We start from the raw sequence: 26,046 nt of genomic DNA, 5'->3' as shown, positions 1-26,046 counted from the left end.
CTCTTTTGTTTCGTCTTCAATCTGGAGTACCTGAAAGCTAGTTTCCTGCCCAATTAGCATTCTGCATGGTTCATTTGGCTCATGGCAACCAATAATCACAACACCATTTGTACATCACAGTTCTGTGATCCAATTTGGGCTTAAAAACTGTAGGGAAAAATTATTGTGAAAAAAAATTTGGGTGTAGAAAGTCAATACAAATTAATTTCAGATGAACCTAAATAGACCTGACAAATTCACCAAGCAGATGCCTATTAAAATGAAGAATGTTCTTAAGGTTTTCTGTGAATTTGGGGGTTTGGGGCAAATTAGGATTATAACTTTGTAGTAATGGTATGTTTTACAAAGGCCATTTCACTTCAGGCTAAGGAGAGTGAAAGGCTGAGACAAGTAGATGGAAAATTCAGATATAATAGGCTTACTTATGAAGTAAATGTTTTTATTTAGAATCCTTATATTGACAGTCTTCCTTTATCTAATTTTCTGAATAGCTGCTTAAGTCTAAGTTATATTTAGCCTATATAAGCACAGTCACAGACAGGGAAATCGACAAATGTTTGCAGATACCTATAAATATGCTACATGTGGGTAGCACTTTTCAAAGTTTTGAAAGTGACTTAAACAGCCTCTTAAATTGCAGCAACACAGCTCGCTCAAGGTTTATAAACTCAGTGTTAAGTTCTGGTTTTTGTTCTCCTGGGCTGGTGCAAGTCTGTATTGCGTCATCTTAGGAATCCTGAGACCCAAGCCTGTGTTCTTTGGATGAGAAATGACAATGTTATGGAATTGGGATCCCTCCGCAAAGTAATCATTTCAACAAGAAAATTTATTGTCTACATATTTACAAGGGTTAGAGCCCAAAATTGAGTAGAAAGGGAATAATACATCAAAACTTCAACTGAAGAAAATTTTAAAGTGTTCATGTGGACTGACCAAGATTAACCAATACTTCCAGAGCACTTTCACCCGTATGATGTACATGTTAACTACCTGATGATATAATGATAGAAAGACATATAAAACAGCTATTTTTCCTGGCAGAGAGCCCTGCTGTAAACCTGGAGATACTTAAATGACGTATCTCAGCCATGATGCTGGCTGCAGGGATAGCCAGAATAGCCACTGACTTGCATAATAGATTTCTTCTGCATGCATTGCTCTTCCTGCCAGCTTCTGGGGTTGAGAATTTTGCATTTGACACATGCAATCTTAAGATGGGAAAAATTAAAATTGGGGGATATAATAAAGTAGCAGGACATTGTCTTGTTAGCTCATAGGACATTTGTACAAAGATGAATGCAGTTGTTGAAGGATGGAGACTCGTTTGTCATGTCAAGAAAAATTAAGCCTTAAAAGCATACATACATCTCTAAACATTTCTAAAGGAATGAGAATTAGCCTTTTGTGTTTCCTTTCTTTCATTATATGCTGCAAATTCTCTGAGGCAATATGCTTCTTTATAATACTATTCTTGAGCTCCTGGTAAAAGTTGCCAGTTTTCCCTGACCCCTCCCCCTCCCGCCAGATGCTTTCTCTCCTAAAATCTAACAGCTGACTGGTGTCTTGTTTATGTTTTACTTTTGTTATTTATTTCTCCCCTTTAATGCTGTACTGAACAGCAGCCATGAGAAGCCAATCAGGGCACTTCAGAGCTTCTTTCCTTTGAGTTCAGATTTTCTAGGATAGGAAGAACTGGCAAATAAATGAATGAGTAGACTCTTGCTTTTCACCTGTCTAATAAATACATGTTTATGTCTCTTCATAATGGTTCACCCTTGTGAACAAGTAATCATTTAAAGTTTAATTTTAATGTACACATCAGAGATGGAGACATGGAATTGTTTAGGCTTTTCTCTCAATCTGTCTCCCTCTTTGATTTTCAAGATAAAGCAAATTAATTAATGTGCACTTTTCAATTGAAGAAATGATTAAGACCCAGCTGTGTCTGTGAAATTATAAGTTACAGTGCAACACTTGGGACTGATTAATACTTTCTTGGCATGAAGAAAAGAGACATAGGTATATAATCAAAATGGTGTTCCAAAAAGCGTAAGTTAGCAGTTTGCCAAATTAACTTTCAAAGACATCTAGGTTACTAAGTTTGACATTTCTACACACAAATCTTCAATGATTGATGGATTACTGTAAAATAGCTTTGTTCAAAAAAGATAATCTTTGGCAGGTACTTCAAAGAGTTTACTGCTCTGGAAAGATGAAAAGAAATCCTCATTTTACATTAATTTTCATGATAGAGCAATGCTTATTTGCAATATGCCTGAGAATTAAGTGATATTTACTGTATTATGAGTCTTTTTTTTTTTCACTGTATCCAGCAGTCCCACATGGGATTGTTTTTATTTCCAAGATTTAGGAGAATTTTTCTGCACATAAAGAGCTTCGTCAAGAAAATACAGATGGGTAGAACAGTATATCTGACATTTTTATTCACTACGATTTCACTGCAAGGAAGTATTGAGACTAAAATATATAGAGATATGACTTTTTAAATCAACAATACCGTTTCAGAATGCAGTTTCAGATTCTCCTTGTAGTAATCTTCAGAGTGTGAAAGGATCTGCCTACTTCTCTTTATAGATTGTGTGGTTTTATTTATTTATGCCTAAGTCACTGTAGAATGACATAAGTCAGGGGTGAATATCTCAATTAAGAAGTCAAGCAGGTAATGGAAATTAGTAAACAGGACGAGTTATAGATGTGTGTGTGTGTGTGTGTGTGTGCGTGTGTCTGTGTACCTGTGCGTTGGAAGTGGTGCCAAAGGGAAACTGTCATTTAGGTCAGTATGGCAGGTATTTTGATTTTTACAAAGAAGCTGAAAAATCTAGATTAATATCAGAAATCTCCTATTTTTCAATACTGGCAGTCACCTCAAATTTCTGAGTGATTTTGAAGGCAGAGTTTCATGACTGTGAAATAGCCATCTATAAAAGCCTAAAGATGGCTCGGGATAAAGGAACTAAAGCTCTTTGTTCCATATTGGAGAAACTTTGCAAAAGGGCTCAGATGCGTGGGGAAGGAGGTAGCAGTAGGTAACGGGTACAAGTTCCAAACACAAAAATCAACGAATTTACCATGTAGAAGATGTAAAGCAGAAGCCTTTTTTTCTCTCGAATTTATCTTTCAGGGTATTTCATTTCATGGCATTGAACAAAGCTGACTTCGAAAAAAATCTGTTCTTTACTTTTTGGCAGGGTGAAGTAGAGAAATAAAGTCTCCCCGCTGAACTACTATGAGGTCAGAAGCCTTGCTGCTATATTTCACACTGCTACACTTTGCTGGGGCTGGTTTCCCAGAAGATTCTGAGCCAATCAGTATTTCGCATGGCAACTGTAAGTACCCATGGTCTCACTCACTGTCTCCCTTTGAGAACATTTTAGCCTGAATCAGCCTAGCAAAAAAATAAAACTGAAAAATGAAATAGAAAAGGTGACTTATTAGTCCTCTGTACGTGGCAAAGGTGGCTAATTCAAGTCTAGTCAAATTGATAGGATGATTTTTCTATAACTCCATCAGATGTTGTTGTGGGGACATGTGTGAGGATTTGAAACGCCCCTCGTAACCCTGATGATGTCTCAGCTACTACATCGAGGCTGCCGTGTTCATGCCTTAAAATCAGCTCTGTGGGAGAATATCGCTATGATCTGGGTATTGGCAGTATTACTCACTTTTATATATAATTCATATATACGGACTGTTGCAAAATATGAACAAAAAATAATGACCATTTTGGAGTACTTCAGAGAAAATTTGTTTTTGGACTTAGAAGTTACATAGTTAATAGACTTTGGTAAAGAGAAATTAATTTATAGAGGACCCATTTGAACTGTTTATAACTTTCCTTTGGTCTCTGCTTCATTGTCAGGAGTGGATACTAACATGATTAAGAATTCAGCTGTCTCCTCAAAAGAGGAGAGTCCTGCCTATGTGTTGGATGGAACATTCAATTTACCACTTTTTTTTCATGCCCTTCAAAAGGCTTAAGTATTTTATTACAGTAAAAATGTAAGAGAGCATTTTTTTCCTAAATATCTCTTTTCATAGTAATGACCCCAAAACAAACACTGAGTGAGCCATACAAAGGTGTCTGACATTAATATGCAATACTAAGGAGATCCAAATATGCCCAATGTTCAGCTGTTCTTTCTGGGTTGGAAGAAAATGAGGTAGCAAAACTGACACACAAAACAATTAGAGTCCAAAGTCAAAGGGCATTATTAAGACCAAATGTGTAGTTCAAGTTCATCACTCCTGAAATAGCACAGTCCACCTAACTCAAGGTTCCAAACTTGATAAACGTTTATTTATTTCCATTTGAGGTAAGTTTTCTGTCTTGGATGCCCGAGTATAGAAGGGACTCCAGGGCAGGGCGTGGTGGCTTACGCCTGTAATCCCAGCACTTTGGGAGGCCGAGGTGGGCAGATCATGAGGTCAGAGGATGGAGACCATCCTGGCCAACATGGTGAAACCTGTCTCTACTAAAATACAAAAGAAAAAAAAAATCAGCTGGGCATGGTGGTGCGTGCCTGTAGTCCCAGCTACAGGAGGCTGAGGCAGCGGTATACCTTGAACTGGGGAGGCGGAGAGTGTACTAAGCCGAGATCACACCACTGCACTCCAGCCTCGTGACAGAGCGAGACTCTGTCTCAAAAAAAAAAGAAGGGACTCCAGCCCAAATGGACTACTGTAAGCCGCCCTTCAGTGATCACTCAAATCCATGATCATAGAGACATTTGAGTTGTTTTAGCAATCTCCTTGATGAATGCGTACATGAAATTTCAAAGCGGTGGAAGGGAAAGCACAAGATTGTCTTATACCAAGCTCCCTTGTAAATAAAATATAGTAAGGCTCCTGATAAGATACCCACTGTGAGTAATGGTCAGATACTACAAGGGTGTAAAGTGAGGGTCGAAGCATAAATCTGTGAATGGTTTTCTAGTCATCATTTACACCCCCACCCCTCTCCAGAAAACAAGTGCCTTTTAAATGTGGCTCATCTTTCTTTCCTCCTGAGTTTGTCTGGAGGCTCGCCAGTGCTCTGGAGATTGTAGGTGTAAAGGCAGAGATGTTGAGATGTAGGTATTTTTAAAGGCCAGATCTCAATACAGATTGGCCACTCTCAGCCAAAGAGAAGTGTAGGAAAAGAGAAATATGCTCATTGACTCACCAAGTCAGGGAAAATTTCAGATCACCTGACTGGCTACACTCGGTTTGACCCTGTCCTGTCAAAGCCCACATCTCTGTGAAATTGTTAGCCAATTGCTTAACTCAAGAGTGAACTTCCCACAGTTCCTAGAATGCCAACCAACCTCTCGGGGCTGCCTTCAATAGTGGATTATTCCAACTGGACGCCTGTGGAGACTGTATTTTTCTTCTGGCTCCTGGACAAGGGCTCTCGCCTCCAGACCACATTGCATTTGTGGTGATTGATGGGAAGGCTGCTTTGAAATAGTTTTGTCCCGAGACAAGATCTTTGGCAGACTGCCCCCTCAGGCTTAGCTCTACAGAAGATGAAAAGAAAACTGTGGAAGAAAAGAGCACCTTCATGCAAAGGGTTCACTAGCGAGTTGAGCCCTGAGAAAGAGAGACAAATCAAAAATTGTGACACTTAGAAATATAAATCCAGGCTTATTATTATCTAGAAATGAAAGTGTAACTTGATGAACCTTAAGGAGCACTCTTCTATCGTATTTCCTAAAACAACAGACTCATATGGAAATGGAAAATGGTGGCATGGTCTGACTTAAACACGGCTTTCTTTTGTGACCTGTCCCCCTCCCCTCCCTACCCTGTCAATTCCTGGCTTGATTTGCTTTTCCTTTCTTGCCCCATCTCCTCTTTTCACAGATACAAAACAGTATCCGGTGTTTGTGGGCCACAAGCCAGGACGGAACACCACACAGAGGCACAGGCTGGACATCCAGATGATTATGATCATGAACGGAACCCTCTACATTGCTGCTAGGTAAGGGGCCTTTTCCCCATGTCTGCCTTGAGAGTGTCCAAAAGCCCAAGGTCCTAAATTTACCAGCTATGCATTATTTTTAAGATCTTGAGGTTTCTAAATAGAGTGTTGTTTAACTTAAAGGCTCCTTTAATTTATCAAGCAATCATTATTTCAAAATTGTCTGTGTCCGTTTAACCCTATGTGGACTTAAATAGAAATAATAGCATATTTGGGCACTTACACTCAAATAATCCACTGTTTATCTTGAACATATATGCAAATATTTATTCAAGCACCCATTAGAATGCTCTGCTCCTTAATACTCTGTTTGTTTGTTTGAGATGGAGTTTTCGTTCTTTGTTGCCCAGACTGGAGTGCAGTGGTGCAGTCTCAGCTCACTGAAGCCTCCCTCTCCTGGGTTCAAGCAATTCTCTTGCCTCAGCCTCCCATGTAGCTGGAATAACAGGCATGCACCACCACGCCTGGCTAATTTGGTATTTTTAGTAGAGACAGGGTTTCACTGTGTTGGTCAGGCTGGTCTTGAACTCCTGACCTCAGGTGATTCACCCACCTCGGCCTCCCAAAGTGCTGGGATTACAGGCAAGAACCACTTCATCTGGCCTAATACTTATTTGTTAAATTAAGTTGAATGTGTAAACATGTATTATATAGTGTGAATGTAGGTGTGTGCATTAAACCTATTTGTGTTTTTGCAGTTAACATATATATCATTGATAATCTATATCATCACTTTGAAAGAACGGCAATGACAACCAAAGAAAGCATAATATATATTTCAGAAGGTTTTTATTTGGTTTTAGTAAAAAAAAATACTCATCCATTGGGGAAATGTTATTTAGACAGACAGGCTGATGTCTTAAGGCTGAATGGCATGGTAAGAATATGGCTCAAACAGGGATCACATAAATTTAGGCTTTTGTTATAATTCTGCTCTTAATTTAGCCGGACCACAACTTCTCTGGCCATAAGTATCCTCTGCCAAATGAGATGTTGTATTTGATTACCTTAATGAAGTCCCTAAGGAGTCCAACAATATATGATCCTCCATTTTGGGAGTGTGTAGCTATTCAAAATAATTCCAAATGAACAGCAACATGCAGCACTATCTTGTAGTGTTCCCTGTGGTCTTTCTTGGCTCTACACTGTTTAATCATTTCACACTGGGGAGAAGAAATGGAGATTATGCTTTTTTTTGAGACAGGGTTTCACTCCCATCGTCCAGGCTGGAGTGCAGTAGTGCGATCTCAGCTCACTGCAACCTCCTCCCCCCAACCAGGGTTAAAGCAATTCTCCTGCCTCAGCCTCCTGAGTAGCTGGGACTACAGGTGCCCACCACCACGCCCAGCTAATTTTTGTATATTTAGTAGAGATGGGGTTCCACCATGTTAGCCAGGCTGGTCTCGAACTCCTGACCTTCGAGTGGTCCACCCGCCTCGACCTCTCAAAGTGCCGGAATTACAGGTGTGAGCCACCATGCCCGGCCTAGAATTGGAGATCGTTTCTATCTGGCATGAGGAAAGAACAAGTAAATAACAGTGGTTGATTCTTCTAAAGCACTTAGATGTTCTGAGGTGATAAGCTGTGCAACATAAAGTTAAAAAAAAAAAGGGCTAGACTAAAACATCCTGAAACTGCCCCTAACTTGGCTACAGGAAGCAATGTCCAAATACCTTCCTAAAGTTTTACTTTACACATACTTATACAGTATATACAACTAGTATGCTGTGCACATACAATTAACAAACATAGCTGTAGATTCTTTATGAATGTCAATTCATCCAATCCTGGAAACAACCCTAGAAGAAGGAGCTATTATTATTCCCATGCCTTATAGGAGGAATCCAAGGGACAGACAGGTGAAATGATGGGGCCAAAATGACAGAGGCAGGATTTGAACCAGGATGGTCTTGCTCTAGAGTCCATGCTGTCATTCCCTGTACTATGCTGCATACTGAGGAATAGACCTGGTACTCTTTGTCCTGAGAATACCCTTGTAATAGCTGTTGCCCAAGAACATGGTCATTATGAGTAGCCGTTATAAAGCATTTCCATAAGATGCTCAGTAGTCACCTCTCTGATAGAATACCAGCTCCTTCTTAAATGTCATTTTTATTTTCCTAAACGTAATAGGGTTGGAAAATGACATACTCAATTATCTAAGGGCTGATCAAAACAAATAATAAAACATTGAATTTGTGAGAAATAGGTTGACTTAATAATCTCTTGTGAATTGTTCACTTTCCAGTTGAGTTTCCGGGGGAAAAAATGGTATAACAGACTGCCCTTGTACTCGATGATTTAGCAGGGCGTGGACCATAGGTCCCAGGGCTACATGAGTGTTAGGAGCAAGGTACTATGCAGACTTAAAAGTGACCATTAGTCTAGCTCATTAAAACCTAGACAGTTTTATTCTAACTCCTCATCCCAAGGAAGGAAAGGAAAAGAAGGATAAAAAGAAGAAACACACTAATATTTGAAACTATCAAATAAGCTCATCTTTACTAAAGGTCAAGTTTGTATCACTGTAGCATTGACATGTTTGTTTTCACACCATACGCAGCCACTTCCTCTCAACACACACCCTTAGAAAAATTCTTAAAGGAGTTCCATGCCCACCATATTTAGGACCTCTTCTCTCCTTTTAATTTTACACTTTATTTTTACACTTCCAACTTTAATTCACTTTAATTTTACACTTCTCAACATTGCTCTGAGACATCCAGGTTTCTAGGCAGCAAGTAACACGATTTAAAGCTAAATCCCTCCCCGCACCCCCCCCCCCAACCCCCACCCGCCCAGGTTCAAGCCATGGCAACACAATTCAGTGGTGCTTGCTGGAGGGGGAAGAGGAAGTCCTAGGATTAAGTCAGTTTATGTTCAAATAACTTAATTCAGGAAGAACAGCGTATGAGACCTGGGATGCACACTAAGATGGTTGGGAATGACCCCTGACCCTGGTCTGTGGTTTACCATAAAGTACCATTTTTATTTGCTAGGGCCATGTGAGCTTTTGGATATTGAAAAAGATTGTCATTGTCCAAAAGAAGATTTCATTCACAGAATTCTGTGTTTAAAAGGCTTCCCAGTTCTTCTAGACAATTGCTGTCAGCAATCGCAAGCCAAGTCCCATCCAGAACCCGGGGGACTGAGTGAGGGTTGGTGGCAAGAACCCCTTTCAATTCTGCTTTATTATTATCCACTTTGTAAATTCCTCTTCTTTTTTAATCTCTAAACTGCTAATTAACATAAACAGGCCATGCCAAAAGGGGGCAATCTGAGAGCTTTCTGAGGAGCTGCCAATGCATATTAATCAGTTGTTCATTTACAATTCATATGTTCAGCTCAAACTTAAGTTCTGAGGGGAGGCAGACAAGGAAAAGCCTCGAGTCATCTCAAACCTGATAGCAAAGTAATAGGCAATTCCATTCCAATAATGAGTCTGACCACAGCACCACCAATAAAGTCAAGCAAGTAATAAACAAATGCAATAAAACTGCCTTGAAATTAAAGGGCAGGGTGATTCTGGCAGCCTACTGAAGTTTGAAGAAACTTGCCTATTCAGCAATTTACAAAACAGGCCACTACTCCTCCACCCCTTACCACGCCCTTCCACCCCCTCCCCCCATGCACACTCACAGTAGCTGGCAAGGGAATTTTCTAAGCTAGCTGCCCTTCCCGCTCGTTTTATTTTCACATAAGTCGGCCTGTTATCTTTCTCTGTTGTATTTTTCCTAAAACAAAAAGCAAACAGATTTCCCATGAACTGAAAAAAATTATATATATGTATATGTGAATCCTGCAAATAATTCCTTTCTTATCACCTCCCCGCTCTTTCTTTTAAGTAATGAGGGGACTTAAAAGTCTGCATGGGAGACGAGGTCCCGGTTTAAAGCTGTGGGTAATTTTTCAGCCCCAGGACTTCCTGCATTTTAGAAAAAGTCAATGTTATTTCAAGGGAAAATGAGCTGTTTTGCTTTCCCTCAGTAGCCCCCCATCTCCTCTGTTGAGTGTAGTTCTTTTCTTTTCTTTCTTACGAATTCCAGACAAAAACGCCCTTGTACTCAGCTCACACAGAAGGGGATGTTTAAATATAGCCCCACACCTGAGCTGCTGATTCTCTTTCTCCCCTTCCAAGGCTAGCTTGGCAGCAAATTGTAAAGACAACCCAATTCTCAGCAAAACAGGAAGGTGAACAGAAGCAAGAAATGTAAACTTTAGCTTAAGTACATTTTAGACTTTAATTGACCATCATTATGAGGGAAAAGAGTGGCTTCTGGAAATAATTTTACCTTTGTCGTCATCCATCCTGTCGATCAAATAATCACAGTTAAGATGGAAATATATTTTCAAAAGAGAGATGGAGATGGAGATCATTTTTTTGTTAGCCCTCTTGATGAACAGATGTGGCATGTTGAATACCAAGTATTTGGTACGTGTATTTGAAGATAATGAAAGGACACACGAATCCATCTGTGTTCTAGTCTTTGGGCCAATTTAACTTTCAGAGCCCTCCCTTCTGAGCTACATATATGCAGATGCTATAGTTCTAGTGTCAGAGAGAAGAGCTAATACAGGAAAGTTTTCATAAACGGTGTTCCTTGGAGCACAATGCCATGATTTATCAGAAGGTGCTAAATGGGATCCGGAGACATCTCTTGAAGGCTGCGCTCTTTTCTTCTTGCATGTGGATATCATGAACATGGATATGGGCTTATCTGCCCTGATAAGACATAACTCATTAAGCAGAAAATGAACTGTTTTGACTCTGTGTTTGACCTTGTATTAATTTTTCTTTGCCTATAGGGACCATATTTATACTGTTGATATAGACACATCACACACGGAAGAAATTTATTGTAGCAAAGTAAGTTGTTTTAAAACCATATTTGTAAAATGAAGGACCTTTGGATAGTTCTTGAACAGAATATGTATTTTAAGTGCATTAAGATGATGTAGCTAATCATAATTTAGAGATGCCAAGATGCATTTTGTGAAATCCTAATTAGGGAATAGGTTAGGATTTAATACATGTTCAGAAACAGTTATGTACTTCATATTTTATTCATCAAATATATGTGTACATATACATTTTGAAGTTTTAGGTAATTTCTACATTTCTTTTATAAAAATACTGCCTCATTTATCCAGGAAAACATCAGTTTTCATAAGTAAAATTTTGTTCCACAAATGTATTCTACAAAGGTTTCAATGTTATATTTCCATGTCTTGCAGTATTAAGTTTGATTTGACTGCTGTGGTTCAGGAACTTGATCGTTACCCATTTCAGACAGACATAAAGTATAACCTAAGCTTTCCTCATAACTCCACATGGGGATATTTTAGTTAATAAAACCTGTGCCATAGGAGTAGAAGATCCCTTCAGTCCATTAATCTATGTGAAGGAGTATAACCTGAATTAAATCTTTGTCCACCTAGAGTGAATGTCCTCTTTATGTTTAAGAAAATGACTTCTGTATTTTAAGAAAAAAGCCTTCTTTATAAAAATTGATTTATCAACTGAAAGGAAAGGGCAAGGACATATATTTTATCCAAATGAGCATAATTTGGCAAATTAATCTGGATAGTTTATGTAAAATTTCCACACTCTTGTTTATTCTTCTTTCTTTTCTCCTTCATCTTTATCTCAAACAGAAGAAGACCATTTTGTGGTTTAATGAATAGATAGGAGTTCAAAATTAAACGAACGTTTTCATCTGGAATCTTTTGTTGTTACGGTGAATTAATCATGGAGAAAGGGTGCAGAAAGCTTTCAATAAATATATGTTCAGCCTTTAGTCTCCCCAAGGGAACTCTTACTTCTAAAATCAAATGCAACAACCTCTCGGCTCTAATTGATTTCTTTCTTGATCCCTGCAGAAACTGACATGGAAATCTAGACAGGCCGATGTAGACACATGCAGAATGAAGGGAAAACATAAGGTAGGCAATTTTCATTTCTCCTGCAGCTGCCACTTTGGGTTAAGTTTTTGACTGTTATCTCCAGCCATAGACTGTGATGTAGAATGGATTGTGCTTTTTCCCTTTTCCCTCAGTAATTGCTTTTTTCATCAACTTATTGAAGGCTTTAATTTGCAAAAATAGTTTGCTTTTAATGTGATGAAACATTACAACAGCTGCTAGGCCTGCATCATGAACTACTTAGGCGCACACAGGATTATGGACACAAAGCCGGCTGCCCAGAGTCTTCTGAGTGTACGCCGATGCCCACCTCCGCAGTCCAAGGCCCACAGGGAGTCTGTGGAAGAGCTCATAAAAGGCTGCCGCAGACATGCAGGGTTTTGTGCCTTTGGTCATATAACAACATAAAAACACACTTCAACCAGCAGCTTTGTACATCAGGGAACGCTGGAGCATCTGGCATTAAAATTAATATGATGGGAGGTTGGCATTTCCAGGCTTGCCTTCCTTTTGTGACATAAAATAAACACACAACCTTCCATTCTATGCTTTGTTTTTATTTACTGTTGAAAGAGTAATCGTTGATGTCGGCATCATCTTGTGGTTAACATCAGGAAGAACTTGAACTTTTAATGGGAGAAGTTCTCAGCCACCTCCATTTTAGCCTTACTGTCAGCCAACCATGGCATACAGTGAAGAATCAGTTTCTGTACTGAATGGACACGATACAAAACAGTTTGAATTATTTTTCAGGATGAGTGCCACAACTTTATTAAAGTTCTTCTAAAGAAAAACGACGATGCATTGTTTGTCTGTGGAACTAATGCCTTCAACCCTTCCTGCAGAAACTATAAGGTAAATGCTATTTGTCGGTTGGAACCACACTGCCAGGAGGCATTTCATAATTTACTGTGATTGTACCTGCAGCAACCTAAGAGGGGTAATTCAACACCACCTGAGTTCCTCTCACTTGTTCAACTTAATGTGTTGCTCCACATGAGTGATCCTAAGCAGGCTTCTAAGCTTCCTGTTTGTTCAGGATTGATTGACACATCTTTAAAGAGCCTGCCTAGCGAAGTTAGTTTCTGTAAGACCCTTTTCTCTATTGTTCAGAAGACTGACATACTTACCACGTACACCATGTGGATTTCCTCTCTCTATTTTTTTTCTCCCTCCAACCCCACTATGTAACCTCTGAGCACAAAAGCACACTTATATGGTGAGTGATTTCTATTCTAAAAGGTATCTCAAAAGCATGGCATTTGAAACCGTAGACTTTCCTACAAGAACACGGGAATTTAATTCCATTGAGCACTCAGCTTTCTTGACCATGGCCTTGCTTACTTTGGCTTTTTGCAAGGGCTGGAAAAAGCCCTCTTAAAGAGTTAGTAAATCTAGCTGGTTTTGATGCAGCTAACAGAGGTGCTGATGAAGGAGCAGGGACCTCGCCAGGCCTGGAAGCAGAGTTGGCAGTGATCTGAAGTCTTGGCTGCACCACTGTTAGCCTTCCTTGTACATCTTTCTGCCAGCCTTTGTCTCAGGAAACATGTACTGTGTTTCTACTGTGGCCCATCGCTGAGGTTGTAAAGACAGACAGGAGGCCTCAACCCTTAGGGAAGCCAGGCAGGGAGAAGAAAACAACAATTTCATGGGGTTGCTGCCATGGTGACATCATGCAATGGATTATGGAAGCACAACACAAAAGTTCCTGCCATGCATGAGGTGAGGAGTCTGGGAAAGCTTCAGAAGATGACCCCGTCTTCAAACTTTCCTACCTGTTGTTCTCACACCGGGAACACAAATACCACCGCCCTTAAGAAACACAGGCTCTACAAGGGCAGGGATCACATCTGTGATTCTCCAGAACCTAACATAGTGCCTCCCAAACAGTCGTTTAATTAATTTTTGTAAAGCATTGAATGAGGCAATGCCTAACCTTTGTCTTAAAGGGTAAGGAGAAGTTAGCCAAATGAAGGAAGAAAAGCATTCCAGTTAGCAGGGAACAGCATGAACAAAGGCATGGAGTAAGAAATGGCCTATTGAGCTTGAGAAATCTCATTTGATTCTGAATTGTGTGACTGTGAAATGACAAGTGTTAACAGAAAAAACTTGAGATGTAGATAGCCCCAGGGATGAAGGGAAGAGAATAGATAAAACCTGTAGGATTTAATAATAGATAAGCACAGGATAAAGAGAGAGAGAGGTGAGTCAAGAATGACTGCTAGGCCATCTCTTGGTGAGTAGATGGATGGGGCTGCCACCAATTCAGACAGGAAATAAAGGAAGAGCTGTGAGATTGGGGTTGGGGGTTGGGGGAGTGTGAAGGTATGGGCTCCATTTTGCACAGTATGAGAATGCCAAGCGCTGTGAACGGCACTGCCTATGGGACATGAATAGAGCTATCTAGCAAGAAGATGGATCAGTAAGCTTTGGTTTAGAGAGAGATGTGGGGAGAAATATAGATTTGGGTTCCATCATCATAAAGTGAAACCCTAGGAGTGGGAAGAATGAGAAAAGCAATGATAGGCTGGAATCCGCACCAGCAAGCTCACCAGAAAACCCCCCTGTCTTTTTTTGGCATGTACAGTGAAGGGAGGGTCTGTTTGACCCTCATACTTATCTTCCATCTTACACTTGGAAATGGGCACCAACAGGGCCAGGATTAGGGTGGAGCAAGTGAGGCTCGTGGCTCAGGCACAAAATAGAAGGGGTCACCAAAAAATTCAGTAATTAAGATGTTAGATTTTTAATGCAATATTTTTTAAAAATCAAAATTAATTAATACATAAAGGTCTGTCATAAACCAAAGATCAAGTTTTTAAGTATAAAGGCAAGATCCATCAGTTTATAATAAAGGTAGCCAGTCTAGCCCAGCATTTACTCTAGCTAGTGACAGCATACAGATAAGGTTTCAACTTTAATTTACCACTTAATATTCCATCCCTGTTTGTCATTGTTTAGGACTCATTAAGATTAATGCTTCTAACAAATCCCAAGGAATTCCCTAGATGGAAAGCTATCGTTTATGACAAAGTACAGGTTTTCTTGGCACAGTAATATACAGGCCATGAATGGTCTGGCTTATTCTTCCTGTACACGTTCCATTTCCCACGATTCTACACTTATAGTAATGCCGTCACCTCTTGCTTGTTCTTGCCACACCTGCTGAGACATGCTCCAGGAGCCCAGGCCTCTCAGAAGCCACAGATGGGATGTTGCTCATGCTCAGTTCCCAACAATATGCCTAGCACTGTGAATGGTAGTAAGAACCCTTGGCATTGCTCAGAAAAGTGTATTTTTAGACTCAGGGCACAGTGTGACATTGCTGATGATATGGGACATAACGTATTTGGCTTCAGGGAAAACGACAGCTTCTGTCTTAAGTGCTTTTTATCAACAGATCAGGACAAAGGTTCAAAGTGAAAACAATGACCAGCCTTCCACTGAAAAACCCAGGTCTTATCATAGCACACAAGCATCAAGTTGATTAGAGTGACATGAAGCAAGAGAGTGACAAATTTTCAGTATCTGCCTCTCTACCATGCCCTGATCTATATTAATTTTTATAACACAAGTGAGCTGAATCTGTTAGAAAGGTTATAGCCCCAAATTAGATTATCAAGATTATCTAGGGGAGAGCTTTGAAGGCTACCCACTATAAATCTAAAACTGCACTCCCTGCCTTTTTCCTCCTATTCTCTAAACCTTTTGAACTTCTGCAAAAATCAGGCTGGGTCTTTGTATAATTATCTGTACCTGATAGCTGTTTAACTTCCCAGGAGCTGCTGTGAAGTCTAAGATTTGATGACTGCTTCAAGGGTTAGTTTTCACTTCTTGGAAAGAGGAATTCACCATGGCTTTTGCCTCTGGGCCTTTCCAACCTCACAAACCGAAACATTTGTACTTCACTACTTCTTGCCTTTGACCAGCTATAGGTATAGCCACTTTTTTTTTTTTTTTTAGGATTAGTTACATTATAAAGAAAACCATATACCCCTTGTCTATTGTTTCCTCATTGCTAGGATTAGAGCGTGCACAGCTTAGGATAAGGGCATTTCCGTTGCATCACTGTTTGCTAAGCATCATTTTTGAATACATGCCAGACCCACAGACCACAGAGTCTGTCAGAGTTCAACAAAAAGCTCTTGGTTGGTATAAAATATCTGAAAAGGACTTTCATAAAAAAATGTGCTGGGTGGAAGAGTACACTGCTTGAAAGAATGTCTGATTTGACCATCTTTCCCCTAAAAATATGCTTTTAACACAGCTATTTTATGTGACTCTCAACTACAGTTTAAAAATGGCTTCAACAGGGTCCATCTCAAAGTGATTACAGATTACAAAAGGCCTGTCACATCCTGGAAATTATTTCTGAGGGTTTAGGGCAAAAGAAAAGGTTGTTGTCTGTAATTAAGTCTGATTATTTCATTTAGATGGATACGTTGGAACCATTCGGGGATGAATTCAGCGGAATGGCCAGATGCCCATATGATGCCAAACATGCCAACGTTGCACTGTTTGCAGGTAAGCGACCTGATTTCTCCTCGTTGCATTTGCTTTTGCTTGTTTCATCCTGTCACTGTGAATCTGCTCTAGAGGATTCATGGAGTCACAGTTGTGCTTTGATTCTCTGGTGAATACTGTAATTAAGAATGCCTTTCTGTTTGAAATTAGTATGAAAATTGTACTCTTGCTTCTCAAACGAAGTCTTTGCTTCACTTACCCGTGTGTTTGTGCCTTCAGGAAAGGATAACAGCATAGCGCTGAACATGTGATGAATCAGTTAGGGAATGTTTGGGCTCAGATAATAGAAAATCCCACCTCAAACCACCAATGTAAAAAAAAAAATAAATAAATAAATTTAAAATCCCCTACTGATGTGCATTTATTGTTTAAGGTAGGATGGACTTTGGGGTTGGCTAGATTCAACAACTCAACAGTGTCATCCGGGAGGCAGCTCCTTTTCATTCCCATGCTCTATGTCGACCTCATGATGAGACTGGTGGTTCTCACAGTCAGAGGATGACTGCCAGCCCCAATTAGGGCTACATGTCTTCCTGTCCACATATAGAAAAGAAAAGGAAAGAAACAAAAGGAGGCCTCTGGAAGCTCTCTCAGAGCAATGAGGCCACATACCCACAAGCTTCCAACAAACATCTTCTCAAATATCATTGACCTGATTAGGTTACACACCCATCTCTGACCAAAAGACTATGGTGGGTGAGGGGAGGGTGCTAATTGCTTAGGCTGACCTCTGCTCCCCAACACTACTCCTTCTTTCCACTGCAAAAGATATAAAGAAATAGCAAACAGACCATCATTTTCAGATGTAGTGGGATTTTTGTGTATGAGTTTGTGTGCTTTAATTAGAAATTTATTTAGGAATTCATTACCAGCTGTGTATGTGGAGGTGGGTGTAAGAGAAGTGTTGGTATAATAGTGATTGTTATAGCTTGTAATAAAGCAGTTAGCTATAATTTCCATCACAACAGCTAAAAACTGGCACATACTAGCTGGATGAGGGACTCTAGGGCTTTGATTATGAAAGAAGATTAGTTCCTGGCTTCCTGAACCTCTCCCTCAGTGTCATTCATTTGTGGGCCTGAATCTGCAGTGATAGATTGTCAAGTTAAGAAGGGCAGGTTCCTCGGGTTCTCCCCCTAAATGAGAGCACAGTATTACTGAGAAGCAGTTCCGTCAAGAATACAAAGTCTTGTAGACCTATTTGTAAGGTATGAGCAAGGCTAGTGGAGAGAGTACTTGAGCATATTCCCAAGTGCATGACTACTGCTGGAGGTCCTCACTGACACTTGGAACCTGCATTAATTGGGACCTTGGAGAATGTGGGCTGCAGGGGAGAATTTAAATTTAATTGTAGGGCCAGGAGTGGTAGCTCTCACCTGTACTCCCAGCACTGTAGGAGGCCAAGGCGGGGCTATAGGAATATAGAATACATATTCTATAGTCTTATATAAAGAATGTCTTTATGACCTGGGGCTCAAAATCCATAAGAAAAGTTATGATTCGTAGATATTTTTTGGGCCAATTTAAAGGTTTGCTCTCTGCAGTTTAAATCTACCAAAATAGTCAAAACTTATTGATATATAGCTGTTAATATTGCAGATATTAAGACATCTGTAAGTTGAACCTGGACAAATTTTAATTATTTTAAGACCAAAGACAGACATCAAGATCTTTGTTTAAATATATTTGGATATGTGTTTTTTTAAAACAAACAAAACAATAAACCATTATGTTTACACTACATATAAAAGAGCTTGAACAGTACTATGTTGTATGTAAGTCACTTTGACATACAACTAATGAATATATGTAATCCACTAAAAGTGAATCACGGAAGTAATTTTTTTATTTTGAATATAATTCTTGTTTCCATGTAATCAACATAGATTTTGCTATTCTAGAACACCCCTTTTGATTATTTGTTGGCAGAGTGTTTGCTAAGCCAGGAAGGAACCAAAAGGTCTACAGACTAATCTTCAGTCTGTTTTATTCTCTTATGCCTGGGATCTACCCTCAATCGTATCTCCCCCAAAGCATGAATTATTAAAGAAAGACCTGTTTGAACTCAGCGTCACCCCTTCCCCTTTCTTCTTGTCTTTAGCCAAGTTGTGTTTCGGAATGTTTTTAGTTTGTGACTTTGGAGATACCAAAGCAAATACCTGTTATTGAAACCAGATTGCGAGGGCTTAGTGAACTGTCAAGCCTGAGGTCAAGAGGAGCTGTGACTCTCAGGACGGTAGCAATTTAGTCAGCCCTTTTTTGCTTATGATCCCTCTCTCTTCAACTTCTCTCACCTGATCAGGCTGAGGACTTCTTTACTTATGCATGTGCCTAACATTTCTGGGGACACAATCAGCATCTATCTTTCCCTGGGCTCTCACCTAATCCAGTTTACCATGGTGTGGTGGCAGTAGTAGTGTCCAAGAATCCTTGGCCTTGAGGTTTCAGTCAAGGTCCAGCTAATCAAGTGAAGCAAACATCTTTCATTTACCCTGTTCCCTGAGCTGCTGCTGCTGCTGCCGCTTAAAAAAAATTGCCATGGAATTTTAAAATGAAAAATGTTTCATTTCTCATGATCCCAATTTAAAATGGTTAGGAATGTGGGCCAAGAGTTTTCCCAGCGACTCTTGGATTTTTCCCAGTTGTCCTATCTCATTCACCTGATGTTGGAAAGCAATCTAGGGGATGTCTTTATTATTCCTCCACCCCCACTGACTTGCTCCCACCCTGTTCACCTCTTTTCTTTTTCTTCTAAGATGGAAAACTATACTCAGCCACAGTGACTGACTTCCTTGCCATTGACGCAGTCATTTACCGGAGTCTTGGAGAAAGCCCTACCCTGCGGACCGTCAAGCACGATTCAAAATGGTTGAAAGGTGAACAAACAATTAAAAGAAGGAGGGTCGGAGGGGAGGGGAATACACATCTTGTGGGAGATTTAGAGTATGGAGGGACTAGACTGTATCTTCATTTGAGTAATGGCTTCTGACAGACAGAAACATGTAAATTGCATCTTTGGCTTCAACTGATTTATTTACCTCCCTTTTTTCCTTCCCCTGAGTTTCTGGAGTATTAACAAAACTACCAATGCCACAACAATAGAATATATTACATTCATGTTTTCTTGCTTCAAGCTCTCATTTCTGAGTTCTGCATGAAAAGAACTGAACAATGTATTCATGGAAGGGGACAGGGGCTTGGAGGTGGTGGTGAAGAGGAGAAAAGCTATTCACAACCCTGTATGAGTCAGGGTGACGAGGCAATGTATACAAAATCTTCTCTGTAATAGGGGCATTCCACTGTGGAAAATAAAATTACAGAGATATGCAAAATTCCATATTTCTTCATTGTTGATTGCAAAGCTTCTGAAAGACATAATGTGTAAGTGTGAATGCCTTGTGAAATCACCAGCACTTGCATGTGTGAAGTCATTAGAAATGGTTAGTGTTACCCAAATGTCTAATGGTGCTACACTTTTAATTAATAACATGTCTTTGGCTACACTTGATTGACATTCTGTTAACATTGTTTGACATGTTCCCAATTAAAGTGCCTGTTTGTCTACAGAACCATACTTTGTTCAAGCCGTGGATTACGGAGATTATATCTACTTCTTCTTTAGGGAAATAGCAGTGGAGTATAACACCATGGGAAAGGTAAGAGGGGATGCTGTCCCTGGCTCAGTTTGTAACATTTTCAGAAACCTACACCTTTGGTCAAATGTTGTTATAAATGATCTTGAAATGAGAGCCATAAATCTAATAACAGAGTGCAGTTTGGAGGCCCCATCTGCTGTTTCAGAACAGTAACAAAATCGCAGGAAATTTCTTAAGTATTTCTATTGAAAATTTATGTTTGGTTGGTTTCATGCTGAGATTCAAGTATCTTTTTTTTCTTTTTGAGACGGAGTCTTGCTCAGTTGCCCAGGCTGGAGTGCAGTGGTACAATCTCGGCTCTCTGCAACCTCTACCTCCCGGGTTCAAGTGATTGTCCTGCCTCAGCCTCCCGAGTAGCTGGGATTACAGGCATGCGCCACCGTGCCCAGCTAATTTTTTTATTTTTAGTAGAGACAGGGTTTCACCATGTTGGCAGGGTGGTCTCGAACTCCTGACCTCAAGTAATTTCACCTGCTTCAGCCTCCCAAAATGCTGGGATTACAGACATGAGCCTCCGCACCTGGCCCGAGATTCAAGTGTCTTGAGATGTGGTTTCCAGGTATACTCAACAGTTTTTTTTTTTTTCTTAATTGAGTTGCTCCACAGAGACTGTAACTATGAAGTATCTTTAATCAAATTGAGTTTTGATTTTTGTCTTTATTGCAAAAAGCAATATACAACACTTAGGGGATGTCCATTTTAGTTCTTTTTACCAGAGAGTAGATCAAGGTCCCTAAGTTGGAGGGTAACAGAATGCCAGGGTGGCTTGCACAGATTCAGGGCCCACAGGCAGCTAGTGAGGATGGCAGAGATTGTGCATACAAAGTGTGCTTTTGTTTGAGGAAATAAAAAGCTAAGCAGTCTGTATGGAAATGAGTTTATGTGGCTGGGAGCTGATTCCCTGAAGGATTTATGGCTCTGTATTAAATGCCACAGCCTTATCTTTTAAAACATGCTGCTCTAATGCTGAGTTTTCCTCTTTTTTTCTTTTCTTTCTTTTCTTTTTTTTTGTTACTGATTTTAGAAACAGTATTAAGCACCTTGTTGTTTTGTTTCTGTTTTCAAGGAATGCAGATTCTACTAAGATCTCCTTGCAAAATGAATGCATTTAATTTTCCCTATGTGTTTTTCCTCTGCAGGTAGTTTTCCCAAGAGTGGCTCAGGTTTGTAAGAATGATATGGGAGGATCTCAAAGAGTCCTGGAGAAACAGTGGACATCGTTCCTGAAGGCACGCTTGAACTGCTCAGTTCCTGGAGACTCTCATTTTTATTTCAACATTCTCCAGGCAGTTACAGATGTGATTCGTATCAACGGGCGTGATGTTGTCCTGGCAACCTTTTCTACACCTTATAACAGGTAATCATGCCCTAGCTGTGTTGACCTCATCAATTCTTCCTGGCTTCCTTCTCCCAGGGGGTTCTCTTCTAATAAACCATATTTGCAACTGACTGAAAATTGCATTCATTGTGTGTAGCTAAGAAGCACTTAACACTTAGTTTTCATCAACAAATTAATAGTAGTTTATAAGCACTAGTAGGTTTTAGGGTAAGTAATTAGATAAATTATGACAATATCTTCTATTTATATAAGCCTGGTATACAAACACTTTTTATGTGTTATTTATAAATCCTTCTAGTAATCCTAGAAACTAGATAATATTGTCTTCTTTTTCCACTTAAGGAAAGTGAGCTCGACATATTATACTACCTGGTCCAAGTAGTCAGCAGATGGAAGAGGCAGTTTGGAACTCAAGAATGTTCGTCCTGTCTCTTCTAGGTTATCTAATAATTTGCAGTATTTGACTTTTAATATTCTCATGACTGGATCAGTACCTTTTGAAGTTAAAACACTGGAAATGTATTAAAGTGCTACAGGGTAAAATCTAGGATTCAAGATAAAGGACTTTGGTTGTTAACCTGTCCAACAAAGCCACCCTTGGGCAAGCTCACTCAACAAGTTGGGCCACAACCCAGACCCCAACCACAGCACCAGAATCTGACTCTGGAAGGCTCTAGTGAGAATTTATAAATCATCAAACATTGTACCTACAAATTATGAGTGTCAGCCTAGTCACTCCTATTTTTGTATTTAGTTAAAACTAAGACTTTGAGCAACTAAATGATGCACTGGTAATTGTTCCTAGAGCAGTGAAAATGTGTACAGAACAGAAGGAAGATAAGCGTTAGTGCTTTTCCTTAGTACTCAGCTCTCTGTTAAGCCAACAAGATTTCAGAGTCCTCGTATTGTTGTGTGAAAATGATCCTAACAGTGTGCATGGTCGTGAAATCTAAATTCATGCACTGTGTTCTCATTTCTGTGCAGAATTTTGGGTGTTCTGTATTGAGTATCTTCCTCTAGTAATACTGTTTTGCTTTGAATTATAAAACTTTTTACAAAAACTTTTAAGAACTTGATGAGTGCCTAAATGACAGGCACCAAAATGATAAAACTAAAGGATAACATCTAGAAAGAAATGCTTAAGACCAGAGCAAACTTCGTGAAGGATGAAATCATGTTCCTCAATTATACAGCGGATGAGAGTCAAGCTCCCCACTGAAAATAATATGAAAATATGAACCCATATTGCACCAAGAAGTATTCAGTTAGATTTAAGTAAGCTTTAAACATCTGTAGGGATTTTTAGACTTGTGGATAAAAATGATATTTAAAAATTCAGGCTTTTATTGCTCATACATCAGAACCTATCTCTCTAGGATTTTGAAAAAGTATACTGTCTTGGCACATGGAAATGCAGGGGCTAATGGAATCTAAGACCAGTTCTAGTTTTGTAGTTTCTGTTTTGTTTTGTTTGTTTTCTCTTGTTTTTTAAGGGTGTGGGTTACTTTGTGATTACAATATAGTAGTAAGCCCTTAAATATTATAGATAACTCCATTTACAGTATTTTCTTAAACGGCCCCTAAGAAATATCCACTTAGTGCATGATTATGCAGTCTCAGAAATCATATTTGTTTGGTAATCTATACCCACCTAAAAATATACATACCCATTGTCATCTATAAATTATAGTCCCTCTGTTTTCACTTTCTCTGGTTTCATCCCTCTACTTCATGCTTTACACATGCAAACTTGGTCATGTCAAATTGTTTCAAATCCATTATTTGCCTTGAGGATAAAGCCCTAGCTCTTTGGCATGACACACAAGCCCCCACAGGGTCTCGCCCCATTTCCTTCTCTAGTTCATCCCCTCCCATCCTCTGCCATGCAGCCTGTGCCATGGGCTGATCGGAGCAAAGATCTGCTCCTTGAATGTGCCATGCTTTGCTCATTCATTGCTTTCTGCGAGATCAGCCCACCTGACCAACATCTGCCCGCTAAAACCCTGCGGGTACTTCAAATGTCAGCTAGTCACCTCCTATGGGACCTTGTGCATACTTCTTTCATACTCTGCTCTTACCAGACTGTCCTGAAGATGTTGTTGTTGTGATTTTTGTTATTATTATTATTATTATTATTATTATTATTATTTTCCCTGAGACGGAGTCTCGCTCTGTCACCCAGGCTGGAGTGCAATGAGCCATCTCTGCTCGCTGCAACCTCCGCCTCCTTGTTCAAGCAATTCTCCTTATTTTTGTCATTATTCTTATATTTGCCTCCACACTGAAGTGTGAGCCAACTGAGGGCATGACCCTATGTTGTTTGTGGTGCACTTATTGCCTTAAGTAGGGGTTCTACAAACATATGTTGAATGAACGGAAGATGGGAAGGAATGAAGGAAAATTGAAAGGAAAGAAAGGAACGAAGGAGAGAGAAATGTAAGGAAGAAGAAAGGATTTCACAACCGATTCTAACCTCAGGAAGACTACGAAACCCTAGGATATCTTTAGTTATTACGAGGTGCATCAGAAAATACTTCAAATAGTATTTATCCTATTTTTCTCAATATATAAAGAAAATACTATATGTAAATGTGTTACTTTCCGAAAAGGAATATGTGATGAGAGTCTTACGAAATTAAATAAATAATGCAAAGGTTCTGAAATTCCAAAACAAATGAGAATCACTGTCTTTTTTTTTTTTTTTTCTTGAGACAGAGTCTCACTCTGTCGCCCAGGCTGGAGTGCAGTGGCTCAGTCTCGGCTCGCTGCAACCTCCACTTCCCAGGTTCAAGCGATTCTCCTGCTTCAGCCTCCAGAGTAGCTGGGATTACAGGTGCCCACCACCATGCCTGGCTAATTTTTGTATTTTTAGTAGAGACGGGGTTTCACCATGTCGGCCACTCTGGTCTTTAACTCATGATCTCAAGTTATCCACCCACCTCAGCCTCCCAAAGTGCCAGGATTATAGGCGTGAACCACTTCGCCCGGCCTATCACTGTCTTATACACTTAATTCTGTGAACAACATATGTACATGTATAAATTTATAAGCATTTAAAATTTATTTTGCCACCTTATTTTAAATAAGCATTTTAAGCTTCTCCCTATTTCTTGCTTTATTTAAGCAATTATTATTAAGCAATTATTATTCAATAATTTTCTTATGAAATTAAAGATGGAATAAATTCTCCTAATCATTTATGAAGTTATTTTTATATCTGTTCAACATTTGCAAAATTCAAGACAAAATCATTCTCTCTGGATGATATTCCCTGTCCTGGATGATGTTCCCACACTGCAGGGCACCCGTGTCTCTTGTCCTGGGCGCTCTTGCCATGTAATGACCCACTATCTCAAAGCCTGATTAAAATTCTTGGCCAGCTGGTGCCTGTAATTTATTTGATCAAAATCAAGGAGCAACTCTAGTCAAAAACAAATGTGGGTCCAAATGTAAACTGTGCACCCAGATGAATGAATAATTCATTCCTTCCCATCACTGGTTTTTTTTTTTTTCTTTTTTTAGAAGCCTAAGTCCTTCCAGGGGTGCCAGGCAAGGATATAATTATCGGTGGAGCTGATGGCCATTATTGTTATTTATCACTTTATAAAGTACTTTATTTGCAAAGTGATGGCATTTTAGAAACTTAAATTGTTTAGTCTTATGTAAGTAATCAGGAAGGTAAAAATTTAAATGTACAGAGACTAACATAAAATGTGTGTGGGTTTCCCCACAAACACATTCTCACACCCTAAGTTCTTGGCTCGAAAAACCAAATTCAAAGAAGCAATATGTGGACAATGGGAGAGCATTTTTGTTTCAAATTTTCACCAACATTAGTGATACAGAACGCTCTCCAGAGACTTCAGAGAGGTCATTAACTGATAATTAGTATCAGGGAATTCATGAAACTTCTATCACTAGCTCAACAATTCTTCTTTTATAAATAAAATCAGTTTAAGAAGCAATGTAGACATGAAGAGTTTTTTTCCTCTCTGTGAGCTTGCTATAACTAGCCCATTCTTTAAGGCAATTGATGCAAATTTGATTGAGAGAAATATTTTCTTTGTGTACTAAGATCCCTTATATTTATAGTGTCCAAGGTATGAACTTTAAATTTCATTTGCTGTACCAGGAGAGTTTCTCTGGAGTATGTTCCAAACCACATGCATAACCATTGCATGAGTAACACTTGATGTGAAATGTCATGTTGTAGCATCCCTGGGTCTGCAGTCTGTGCCTATGACATGCTTGACATTGCCAGTGTTTTTACTGGGAGATTCAAGGAACAGAAGTCTCCTGATTCCACCTGGACACCAGTTCCTGATGAACGAGTTCCTAAGCCCAGGTATGTGCAAATATTCATATGGCTATTTTAAACTTTAGAAATGGCAAAGCTTACACCTCTGATAATGAACATCCTATGAACTGCATACCAGTGCCTTCCATGCCAGCCAAGCAGATTGCCTTCATCTCATTCACCAAAACCCAAAGTTACCTTCTCATATACTCAAACCAATGTTCCTCTAGTCTTCTGCTTAACCTCCATATATGTTATTTATCCAATGTAATACTACAATGGTGGAAACCATCTGAGGTGTCACCGGCTTATAGTCGGGAAAACTGAG

At 39.5% G+C, this 26,046-nt stretch overlaps 1 protein-coding gene across 4 annotated transcripts in view; it reads left to right on the top strand.

The window, feature by feature from the left end:
* SEMA6A (semaphorin 6A) overlaps positions 1-26,046 on the top strand; it is a 130,598-nt gene that overhangs the window by 66,083 nt on the left and 38,469 nt on the right. For all 4 annotated transcript variants that reach the window (XM_031010835.3, XM_031010834.3, XM_055387473.2 and 1 more), the window contains exons 2-11: positions 3,210-3,347; positions 5,863-5,980; positions 10,787-10,847; positions 11,861-11,923; positions 12,656-12,757; positions 16,336-16,426; positions 19,183-19,302; positions 19,994-20,082; positions 21,222-21,439; positions 25,635-25,766. In XM_031010835.3, the coding sequence (XP_030866695.1) occupies positions 3,248-3,347; positions 5,863-5,980; positions 10,787-10,847; positions 11,861-11,923; positions 12,656-12,757; positions 16,336-16,426; positions 19,183-19,302; positions 19,994-20,082; positions 21,222-21,439; positions 25,635-25,766 (1,094 nt within the window). In that variant the 5' untranslated portion in view covers positions 3,210-3,247. The remainder of the gene's footprint in view (positions 1-3,209; positions 3,348-5,862; positions 5,981-10,786; positions 10,848-11,860; positions 11,924-12,655; positions 12,758-16,335; positions 16,427-19,182; positions 19,303-19,993; positions 20,083-21,221; positions 21,440-25,634; positions 25,767-26,046) is intronic.

The sequence above is a fragment of the Gorilla gorilla genome, chromosome 4 (genome assembly GCF_029281585.2).
Source record: "Gorilla gorilla gorilla isolate KB3781 chromosome 4, NHGRI_mGorGor1-v2.1_pri, whole genome shotgun sequence".
NCBI classification, from domain to species: domain Eukaryota; kingdom Metazoa; phylum Chordata; class Mammalia; order Primates; family Hominidae; genus Gorilla; species Gorilla gorilla.
This window is presented reverse-complemented; position numbering and strand designations above follow the sequence as displayed.